At 32.7% G+C, this 11,083-nt stretch overlaps 2 protein-coding genes across 4 annotated transcripts; one reads left to right on the top strand and one right to left on the bottom strand.

The window, feature by feature from the left end:
• Window positions 1-2,842, bottom strand: LOC105157229. 2 transcript variants are annotated; one of them, XM_011073577.2, is made up of 2 exons: window positions 2,242-2,842; window positions 1-693 (listed from the first exon to the last, which is right to left on the bottom strand). In XM_011073577.2, the coding sequence occupies exons 1-2, from the start codon at window positions 2,801-2,803 to the stop codon at window positions 137-139; spliced, it is 1,119 nt and encodes a 372-aa protein (XP_011071879.1). In that variant the 5' UTR covers window positions 2,804-2,842; the 3' UTR covers window positions 1-136. The 2 variants fall into 2 exon arrangements, with proteins under 2 accessions (XP_011071879.1, XP_011071880.1); XM_011073578.2 differs by having other exon boundaries at window positions 1-546; window positions 2,242-2,841.
• LOC105157228 (phosphoenolpyruvate/phosphate translocator 1, chloroplastic) lies at window positions 6,499-10,756 on the top strand. 2 transcript variants are annotated; one of them, XR_847431.2, is made up of 10 exons: window positions 6,499-7,002; window positions 7,874-7,996; window positions 8,092-8,244; window positions 8,518-8,603; window positions 8,727-8,811; window positions 9,041-9,160; window positions 9,297-9,365; window positions 10,133-10,262; window positions 10,356-10,576; window positions 10,744-10,756. XR_847431.2 is itself a non-coding variant. In XM_011073576.2 (9 exons), the coding sequence occupies exons 1-9, from the start codon at window positions 6,610-6,612 to the stop codon at window positions 10,430-10,432; spliced, it is 1,236 nt and encodes a 411-aa protein (XP_011071878.1). In that variant the 5' UTR covers window positions 6,499-6,609; the 3' UTR covers window positions 10,433-10,660. The 2 variants fall into 2 exon arrangements, 1 of the variants encoding a protein (XP_011071878.1); XM_011073576.2 differs by lacking the exon at window positions 10,744-10,756 and having other exon boundaries at window positions 10,356-10,660.

Raw genomic sequence — 11,083 nt, 5'->3', positions numbered from 1 at the left:
GACAAAATAAATGTAAAATATAGTTAAAAAAATAACGAAACTCAAATGTTTCATACAAAACAATTCGACGGCAAATGTAGTTAAATGCTAAAAGAAATTTCAAAGTAATTTCATCACAACACAAATGTCACATACATCATATTTGATTTCTAAAGGCTCTCATGAAACTTTTACTTCGTTCTTCATCAGAGTCGGAAGAAACCTGTTCATCATGGGAGTCTAAAAGAACTTGTTCTTCATCGACTTGTTTCCCATCTACATAAACTTGAAGAGTCTCATTTCCTTTCTCCTTTTGGTCTTTGAATATTTCCACTGCCGAATTCGTAGCAGAGACACTGAAACGTCCTCTCAAATGAATGGATTGTAGTGTATATATATCTCCGATGCTTAATGGGATCTCTTTCAATCTCCTCATATCTTCTAGATAGAGCCCATGCAATTTTGGAAAATGAATCTCCTCTGCTCCCCAATGTGACAATTCACTGCTCATAATGACCAGCACTTTCAGCCGAAGAAATTCCCCTTCAATCGGACTCCACTCGGGGCCTACGAATGCATCATACAATTTAAGCACTTCAAGATTGGGCAATGAAGAACCAATTATCGTCATCTTTTTCCAAGGAATTTCGCAATCGGACAATCTCAACTTCTTCAATGAAGTTGGGAAGCCTACGTCCTCCAAACCAAAATTACCTAAGTATAAAGAGAGTGATTCAAGCTTATTGAGTTGCGCGAGAGAATAATCACCAGATAACCTCATAGCCATAACACTTAATTTTTTTAAATTTGGAATTCTTTTGACAACCTCCTCACTACAACAAAACTTTCCTATCCTAATCATACTTAGGTTTTCCAAAATAGTGGAATCGTGCTCATCCATTGGATTAGGAATGCTACCATGATAAACATTGAGATCCCTAAGTTTTGGCATCTCCCAAAATTCAGATAACCAAAGTGTCTTTGAAATATCAAGATCCAAAATTTGTAGATTCCAAAGTAAGGAAATTGTTTGGTTCTCCTTGCACCAATTATATGGTCCAACCTTAAGGTACCGCAACTTTGTGTGTAGCAGACATGTTACATGGGGTTCGTCATTTTCCAATTTCAATACCTTCACCCATCTTAATTTATTAAGATTTTGATACATATTACTACACACCTTGCACACTAATGGACTCGTAACTGTTGTTGATTGCGAGCCAACAATAACTTCTTGGAGATGTATCTTATTATGTCTCTTCATCAATCGACCACACAAAAAGCAGATACGATCTTTCAATGATACTGAAACATAAATGTTTTGTGCTCTAGGGACACGGATAAGATGTTCTCTCTTAGATTCTCTAAAACATAGCTCTCTTAGAATATCATGAATGCCACATGCTTTTATTTTTCCACTACGCGTCCGTTCACGAATCAAAATCAAATTTCTGTCAGCAATATCCTTCAAGTACTCCTTTGCAGCTTCTTTCAAGCTTTTACCACCTACTGGTTTTAGAAACCCCTCACAAATCCATAATTTTATCAGCTCAGAGACTTCAACCTCATCATCTTCAGGAAAAACTCTCATATAAAGAAAACATGGTTTAAGATGAATCGGCAAGCTGTTGTAACTCAAAAACAATATATTTAAACAATACTCATCATCTCCAGAACTGACAAATGAGGTTACATTCTTTGCAACAAACTCCCAATATTCTGGTGTATTGTTGGATTTTGTGAGAAGCCCACCAATTACAACAATTGCCAAGGGAAGTCCGCGACAACCTCTAGCAATATTCCTTCCAATTTCTTCCAAATGTGGATAAGGGCAATTTTTTCGTGCAAAAGCTTTTTCACATAGTAGATCCCAACTTTTATCGTCATCCAAAAAATTCATTGTGAAATAATGGTTGTGAGAACCTAAAGTATGAGCGACATCCAACAACCTTGTAGTCACCAAAATTCGGCTTCCTTTTCCATTATTTGGAAAGTACAACATAAAATCTTCAAAAGCTTTGGTATTCCACACATCATCCATAATAATCAAATACCTTTCACCATATAAAAGTTTGTGCAAACGTACTCCCAATTCAGCTACTCCTAATTGATTTTTGCAGAAGTCCTTTTCATCTTTGAAAAAGTATTTTAGAAGAATTTCTCGAACGCTAAATTGTTGAGATATTGTAAACCAAATGCGTATATCAAAGCGATTGATAATATATGGATGGTCAAATACATTTTGAGCTAGAGTTGTCTTACCAATGCCTCCCATCCCGACGATTGGGAGGATCCGAAGATCAGATTCATCTCTCGTAAGCTCATCCACGACTTGAAGCAAGCGTTCATCAAATCCCACCATAGTATTCTTGTCACGGGAAGAAGGTGCGGTAGAACCCATAGACACAGAAACTATAGGAGGTTGTTCTTGGATGTCAACCCGTTCCTCTTTAACCATCATCAACTTTTCCGTGATGGAATCAATCTTTTTAATAATTTTGTCGATATCTTGACAGAAGGATGAGAGAGCAGCCACATGATGAGTTTTATCTTGAGATCTTTCAAGAAGTTGATTCACGACGTGGAAGTCAATGATATCGTCGGCTTCATCGGCAACAACAGCTAGTTGTCTCGCCAGATCTTCCATTTCTGGGCTAATTCTTTGGGAATGAAGTTCAAGAAAGTGCTGCAAGAAGAGAACTTTTTGGTGCAAGCTCTGGATCTGTTCCTTGTCCAGATGAAGCCGATGACGACGACCAGGAAGCTGGACACTGTCGAGAACATCAGTGAGAGAAACCAAAGATGCATAAGCTGCTACAGCCATTTGAGTGTGTGAATGTACTCAAAGTTAAGGGAGACTACAGACTATAAATTGATTTTGACGTACACATAATAATTGAAACCTTTTTTGACCAAGACTTTATAATTCTAAATTTTTTGTTTCTCTCAAATTTTAACATTCTGTATTATAATTTCTGTTTCAAAGTTTCAAAAGAAAAAAAAAATACATTCTAATTTTTTTTCTATTAAGAAATCAAATTAATTAGTTGAAAAAAAAAGATTAAAACAATCGTTCATTATAAATAATTTGAACAGTTTCAAATAGTTTTAAGTTTAGGTCCAATATTTAGACCACTTGAATAAACTATATATGTGATATTTTTTTTCTAAAAGAAAAAAAAAATTAAAATAATATAACTATTGACTCGTATTAATTAGTTTTGGATTAATTACACTTTCCTCCTTTAGATTTAATATAATTACACATAAATTCTTTGTACTTTAAAAAATTACATCTAGTACCTCTGAGTTTTGCTTCATCTAACAAACAAGTCTCTCTGTAAGTCAAAATTTTACCGAATTTACTGATATTAATTAAAAAAAATTAAAAAAATATTTTATATTTATCCTCAATTGACTTATATCTAACTTATAGCAGGTTAAATAAATCTTTTTATAATCAAATTATTCTCATACATTTTCATACTGAACCTGACTAAGCAGCCTGGATCAAGAATTGCATGTCCCAAAATAAGCTTTTAAATTAATTAGTCCTCAACTAACTATAATTTGTGTATATATATATGGGGAGTTCCTTTCAAATTTATAGATATTTGTTAGGTAAAGTGTGAAATAGAAAGTGAAAGGATTCACACACAACCAATCAAATTCTTGGTCCATTAATCACCATTAAATTATGGGATTAAGCAAATATTATTCATAACTTTCCGACATCAAGTTCAAAAGCTAACGGGCACTTAAGCTCTGTTGAATAATAAATAATTATTAATGTGTAATAATTGGCCAAAGACGACTAAAGTTTGATCCGAGCACAAGAAATTTTTGTTAATATCAGCAAATTCGGTGAATTTCGACTAACGGATAGACTTATTTGTTAGATTGATGCAAACCTTAAAGAAGCTAGGTACAATGTTTTAAATTATAAAAAATTTACGTATAATTATATCAAATCCCATATGAAAAAGAGTATAATTATTAGGTTTTAAAAGATAATATACTTTGTGGAAGATTGTTAATTTACTTAAAGTAAAATTTGATAGAGGCACATGGGGATTCATCATAACTTTAACCTGAAAGTTATTGATTATGATCAGACAATAACTGTTGATCGTAATTTTTGTAAGTATAATTAAAATATTTATTATAGTTAAAAACTATGGCAAAATAATTTTTCATGACTATGAAAGAGTTTTCCTGGTAAATAATTTAATTTTTTATAATAATTTTTATTTAATTATAATTAATAATAATTATTTAAATATAATTTGTAGCGAGTAATAATTTCTTTTTTATAGTGAAAACATGCATATACAAACACTGACACTCTTAATCCTCTCTAAATACCACACCATCAACTTTAAAATAAAAGCCACTCTTTACTAACAAGACTAGACATAAATCATTCCATGGTTAAAAACAAGTAATTGTAGTAAATAGTTATTGACTAAGTTCATACAATGGTTAATTGTTGGTTACGGTATTTATCAGGGTGGCTAAAATATTTATCGTGACTAAAAGTTATGACAAATATTTTTACCATTTCTCCTAGTCGTGGAAAATAACTTTTTTTTAGTGAAAAATATATTTTTTTGCATCGATTTTATTTAATTATGGCCAATAAAAATTATTTATCATAATTTTTAGTCAATGATTATTTGTTTCTAGTGTGTGTCGGACCGGTATGGTGGAGGTTGGTTGAAGATGATGTTACGCGGCGTTCGGAACCAATCTTGAAGTGAATGAATTAGAAAGAACGAAGAAGTAAGGAAATGAGACGACTCTTTCTTGAACTTTATCATAAACAGATCTTCTCCTCTACGCCAATCACTAGTTTATCTCTATTCCTCTCGTATATCATCGTAACGCCCTTAATGCTAGGTTCTGAAAAAGACTTTTCATATCATTCCCATTTAGGTCCGATTCGGATCTCTCCGTTGTTTCCTTTTCCTTCCGCACCTTTTCCTCAAAATGAGAAAGAAGATGGTACACTTAAATTGTATTATTTAAGCGCTTATTGCTTTCAAAAAAATCCTACTTCTACAATTGGTAGATCACCGAGTTATTCAAATAAGTCGTATTTTCCGTGGTATTCTCATAAATAAAAAGGTTTCAAATAAGTCGATTATACAGAACTCATTGTTTTAAAAATTACTGAAGTTTAAAGTAATATTTTAAATTGACATATTTTTTTTATATGTTATTCATTTCAAATTTTACTATACCCTACTAAATCAATATTTTCTAAAAGTATTCAACATTTCTTCTAGAAAATTAATTGCATTGAAACATTATTTCCCTATTATTCATCCTCTAAGTAGTCCACAACAATTATATATAGTACATGTAGTTTCACTATTAGAAAGATCTTCTAAAATTCACATTTTTATATACAATATACGGTTAATTACATTTAGGTCCCTCTAAATATATAAAATTATGTTTTCTCCTTAAAAAAATTTTAAATTTACACTTATACCTCCTTCAAAAATTCACTATTTATACCTAACCCCTTTTTATCAGGGTTTGGAAGAAAAACATTTACCTTAACAAAAAAAAATTACATAAAATCTTTAATTTTACCCCACAATTGCAGTCCCATGTAATAATTTTGTACTTATGAGGAAAAAAAAATATAAAGATATTAACCTCAGTTCATATACATATATATATATTATATTTATTCATTTATAAGTATAAAAATATGCATGAAAATGTTAAATGATGGGCAAAATTAAAAATTTTATGTGGTTTTTTGCTAACATCAGCATTTTTCGTCCACACCCTAATAAAATGTGTCAGGTCTAAATAAATAATTTTCAAAAGAAATGTAAGTATATTTTTTGATGAAATTTAAGTGTAATTAGCCCTATGGTATAATACAGTATAGATATGAGATATGATTCCTAAATTTAGAAAGTAGATATTTTTTTTCACGTTTGAGATAATTTAGCAACTACGTCATTTTCTAAAAATTGGTAATAATTAATCCCTCACCAAGAAATATTTATATTATATGACCTATGTAGACCCAAAAAATAAATTAATTTATTCGATATTTAATTGAAATCAATTGCTGAAAACTCGTTTGAAATCAATTTATTGACTTAATAAACCAAACTTAAATAAAAAAAAATATTTAATAAAACTATCAAATTCGATTCGATTAGTAAAAAAATAATAAAATATAATTAAAAACATGAGATTACTCGAGCTCTACTTATATTTAATTCAATTAAAGTTCGTTTGAGTTCGATCAATCAAGAATCAGAACAAATTCAAACTCGATTTTTAAAGCCCGATAATAATTCGAATAAGTTTGAATAATGATGTGTTCGATTCGATTCGAATCATTTTGTAACTTTAAATTTATGAGTTGGATTTTAAATATTAAAAATCATAAAATATTTGAAAAATCATTTCATAATGATATTATGGATTCACTTTCCTAATATATAAAAGGTGAGAAGAAGAAAGAAGAAAATCTGTCGAGAGCAGAATATCCCATTTCCACATATATATACACACATTTTCCCATACTGATACTCTCACTTACACTTTCCGCCCGCCTTTCTTCCTCTCTTTCATTTTCTCTCTCGATCTAGAGGAAAAATGCAGAGCTCGGCTATTGGATTCTCCCCTTCCCTTTCTCTCTCGGCCAATCCTCGCAGGCTGTCAAGGAATGGATTCAACCACCTCTTGCTATCCCCATCGGACCGATTCTTTTCCAGCTATGCTTCGTCTCTGTCTATTGCGTCAACTTCTTCTTCGCGACGGAAATTAAGCGTGATTGGATGTTCTCTCAAGCAGAGTGGGTGGGTTGCGAGCCTGACTCCTGGTGGTTCGGAGACGGCATCAGATGGTGTAGTGGTTCGGGCTACTGCAGAGAGTGCGGAGGCGCCGGAGAGCCCAAAATCTAAGAGCTTTTCGGATACTTTGGTGCTCGGAACTCTATTCGGGCTCTGGTACCTTTTTAATATCTACTTCAACATCTATAATAAGCAGGTAGTTATTTCTCTGTTTTCATTTCTTATTTGTTTCTTAATTTTTTTTATTGTCAGACAGTGGAATTTTTGGTTTTTAAAAATTTTTGGTTGGTAAAATACTACTGAAATAATTACTGCTTAAATAATGTTAGTTTTGCAGTGATTACAAGTTTGTTTTCGTGTAATACTGGAGTGTTGAGTTCTAATTTTTTAATAATTGATTTGTGGATGTCTGAAGAATTTTACTTAATGTCTATGACTTGCTATTATAGTTTTACCCGATTCGTTTTGTACAAAAGCAAATTTATGGTTATTTGAGTTCCACATGTCGAGAATTCTTTCTGTGATGTGATGAGGTTTTACTGTTGCGACTGAGATTTCTAAAAGCTAAAATTCTTGATTTTAGGCTTTTAGCATGTGTTATATGTTAATAAGAAGTTGCATAACTTTTAGTCAATTTATTGTCCTTTCTGTTTGTATGAAAAGAAACTGTAGAAATAGAAAGTATATGAGTTCTTTTATTGCTTTTCCTCGTTAATTTTGATGCGTAAACAAAACAAAATACATTTACTTATTTTTCTGTCAATGTGATTCTTGCTACACCACCTAAATTAGTAATTCGCTTTGAGTAGCTGCTGACCCTGAAGAGATATAGACAAGAATAAAGTTGTGCATTGTAACAGTTACACGAGGGAATTGGTTTGTGTTTTTAGTATTTATGAAGCTTAGTTACTAAATAGTATTTGCGGCATGGAATTTTTTTGGGAACTGAAACTATTTTCTTGGCTTTCAAATTTAAATTATTTATTCCACAGTTAAACAAAAGAAAAACACGATAGGTGTGCATCTCTTTATTATTGATATTTCATGTTGTTGTTTGTTTGTAATAGGTTCTCAAAGCTTTTCATTACCCGGTTACAGTTAGTCTTGGTCAATTTGCTGTTGGGACTGTACTTGTTATTGTGATGTGGACCTTCAATCTCTACAAACGGCCTAAAATCAGTGGTGCCCAGGTAGGTGGTAGCATGCAGGAGTTCTTTGTTCAATGTTTTTCCTGTACAGTTATTTCTGTTAACTATGAGTTATATACTATGTCTAAAACTCGCAGCTCGCCGCAATATTTCCATTGGCGGTGGTGCATACTTTAGGCAACCTCTTCACTAATATGAGTCTTGGAAAAGTTGCCGTCTCATTCACTCATACAATCAAAGCTATGGAGCCTTTCTTCTCAGTTGTCCTCTCTGCTATGTTTCTGGGCGAGGTGAATGATTCATATCTTCTCTAGTCACTCAATTCTGTTAAACTTGAAAAAACTATTGATTTAAGACCTATAGCTCAGCAACATATGAGAGAAATCCAGTTATGGCCATTGTGACATGTTCTTGACCTTCAGTTCAATTACCTTGTGAAAAGTTAAATTTTTCGGTTCATGATGTTTAAGTTTGGTTGCCTAGGCTTGCAGTGATGATATATTTTCTTTGTGTAAGTAATCACTTAATGAAATATTATTTTCTGCTTACCCTTTTTTGTACAGTTTCCTACAATATGGGTAGTTTCATCTCTGGTACCGATTGTTGGTGGAGTCGCTTTGGCATCACTGACTGAGGCCTCTTTTAACTGGTAAAGGACTGTGGAACAATTTCAACAATCATTCTCTGTCATTGTCTTTGTCTTAATTGCAAGCTAACAAGTGCTAATTTCAAGACTTTTGCACAGATATTTATACTATTTTGGTTTTTGAAGGGCTGGTTTTTGGAGTGCAATGGCCTCAAATTTGACAAATCAATCCCGTAATGTCCTTAGCAAAAAGTTTATGGTTAAGAAAGAGGTATATTTGCACTCAATTTTATCTTTTTTTATATCAGAGCATGCTGTATTTGTGACTTCAGTGTGAGTGCTGCAGTTTCAGTTAATAATTGGTTGGTCTCATTCACGTTTGGAATTCGTTATTGCAATACCTGATCTTCTTGAAAAGACTCTGGAAAAAAAAAAGTTTAAGCTAATTTTTCTATTAGTGTCTTGGAAATAGGCATCAGCTTCACTTTCTCTCCATGCAGGAATCCCTGGACAACATTACTCTATTCTCCATAATTACTATAATGTCCTTCATCTTGATGATACCGACTACATTTTTTATGGAAGGCATCACGTTCACACCTTCATACCTCGAAGCTGCTGTAAGTGAATTTTAAATGAGAATTTGCTTTAAACTTATCTGAATTGACCCTTTCCTAGAGGAGCTTCTTTCATTTTGTTAGTTCATTGGCTTCTGTGGCTGATTTGATTAAGTTCATTATTCTTTACTATGACCAGGGGGTGAATGTCAAGCAAGTTTACACTAGGTCACTCCTGGCAGCTCTCTGCTTCCATGCATATCAGCAGGTAGTCATTGTAAAACCTACTTTTAGTGCATAAACTACTCGTGCAAGTTTATTTGGAAGGTATTTTGAACGACATACTTTTGCTGTACTAAACCTGGTGAAGTTTTTAGACATGATACCAATGAAGCAATGCTTTTAGGAAATTGGAAATCTGTATTAATTATGTGTCATGTATCTGACTGAGACAATAATGATTTTCCTGTGAAATCTGGGATTCAAGTAACTTCTCTGGATATCCCCCAGAACCTGGTTTTATGTTAGGAGATTGCAAACCTACTGGTAACTTCTTTATATGTTATTGTTTATAAAGCTATCAATGTAATTAGAACCTCTAGATCTATCTTGAATGACCATGATGCTTTCTTGCTCATGCGAATGCCTGAACATTCGAATTTTGAATTGAATTTTGAACCCAGAAGATTAAAACTATGTCTTTGCTAAAGGCTTATGTGTGTCGCACAGTAGAAACTTAGGTATGAAAAACTTGAGCTGCTAAAACTTTATGATCTTTTTATGTAATTAATTTATCATAAGAGGAGCATGTATTAGACCACATATTTTGCTGTAGGTCACATATCTAATTCTAGTTAATTTATCTGCATTTAGTGAAAAATAATCCATCCTTTGCAAACAGCCAGACTAATGTGAAGGTATTCTCCAAAGACTTAAAATGAAAGTATTCATCAAAAGGTTGCAAATGAAAAGATATACGATTCTGCATCCTTTCCAATTCTATCAAGTTAATGATTCCAGCGTCTTTGTTTGCAGGTTTCGTACATGATATTGCAGCGTGTATCTCCTGTCACCCATTCTGTGGGAAACTGTGTTAAGCGAGTGGTGGTTATCGTCACTTCTGTTCTCTTTTTCCGCACACCAGTTTCACCAATTAACTCTCTTGGTATAACCGATGTACTCTTATTTCATTAAACACAAAGGTTAACTACAATTAAAATCAATCTCAATTCTTCATCTCTGTGTTTTCTTGGTTCAGGTACTGGAATAGCCCTTGCTGGAGTTTTCCTATACTCGAGAGTGAAGCGTATTAAGCCGAAGCCAAAGACGGCTTGAATTTCTCGTGTTAGAAAGTTTTCGTGCAACATTTTGTGATATAGATTAGAAGCTACTGTTGAAAACTCTTGGTGGTGTGTTAGTCAAGACAGGGTATATTTGTGGGCTGAAGCCGCGTTCTTCTGTCAGTTCCGGTTGCTTCAGGTATTGGCTTATTCTTTAATGGATGTCCATAACTAGTTGTTTTAGATGAATTTGACAACGTAATATCAAGTTTTCTTCCCAGCAGTAAAGTTTGTATCATCATGGTTAAAATCTATTCATTTTAATTATTTACCTGCTTCATATTAAGCAAATTTTCCATGTTGCAGGGAAGAAAGAAGAGAACACAGAAAAAGAGCCCTGCATATTTTCTGTTAATATATTGTTTATATTAGGAGCGGGCAAATTGTAATTTACCTGTATGTGATACAGAAAATAGACAATTAACCCTCTTGTTAAAAATAAAATAGCAATTTACCCCCTCAATATTTAAAAAATATTGAAAATACCCCCTTCACGTGATTGGCTTTATGCCTATGTGGATTTTTTTCTCTTTTTTTTAATTATTTTATTTTTATTTTACAACCGTTGGATTCTATATAATATAAATCAACGATTTAGATCTTATATATTATTACAAGTATATATAAACTATAAAAATACAAATAA

This window comes from Sesamum indicum, linkage group LG3 (genome assembly GCF_000512975.1).
Source record: "Sesamum indicum cultivar Zhongzhi No. 13 linkage group LG3, S_indicum_v1.0, whole genome shotgun sequence".
Classification (NCBI taxonomy): domain Eukaryota; kingdom Viridiplantae; phylum Streptophyta; class Magnoliopsida; order Lamiales; family Pedaliaceae; genus Sesamum; species Sesamum indicum.
This window is presented reverse-complemented; position numbering and strand designations above follow the sequence as displayed.

Excerpts from the sequence above, each read along its gene's own strand:
- LOC105157229 (XM_011073577.2), bottom strand. The coding sequence starts at position 2,803 with ATGGCTGTAGCAGCTTATGCATCTTTGGTTTCTCTCACTGATGTTCTC. Across the intron at positions 694-2,241 it reads CGTCGGGATGGGAGGCATTG|GTAATTTTGGTTTGGAGGAC; the intron begins GTAAGACAACTC and ends CTTTATACTTAG.
- LOC105157228 (XM_011073576.2), top strand. The coding sequence starts at position 6,610 with ATGCAGAGCTCGGCTATTGGATTCTCCCCTTCCCTTTCTCTCTCGGCC. Across the intron at positions 8,245-8,517 it reads CTGCTATGTTTCTGGGCGAG|TTTCCTACAATATGGGTAGT; the intron begins GTGAATGATTCA and ends TTTTTTGTACAG. Across the intron at positions 10,263-10,355 it reads TTCACCAATTAACTCTCTTG|GTACTGGAATAGCCCTTGCT; the intron begins GTATAACCGATG and ends TTCTTGGTTCAG.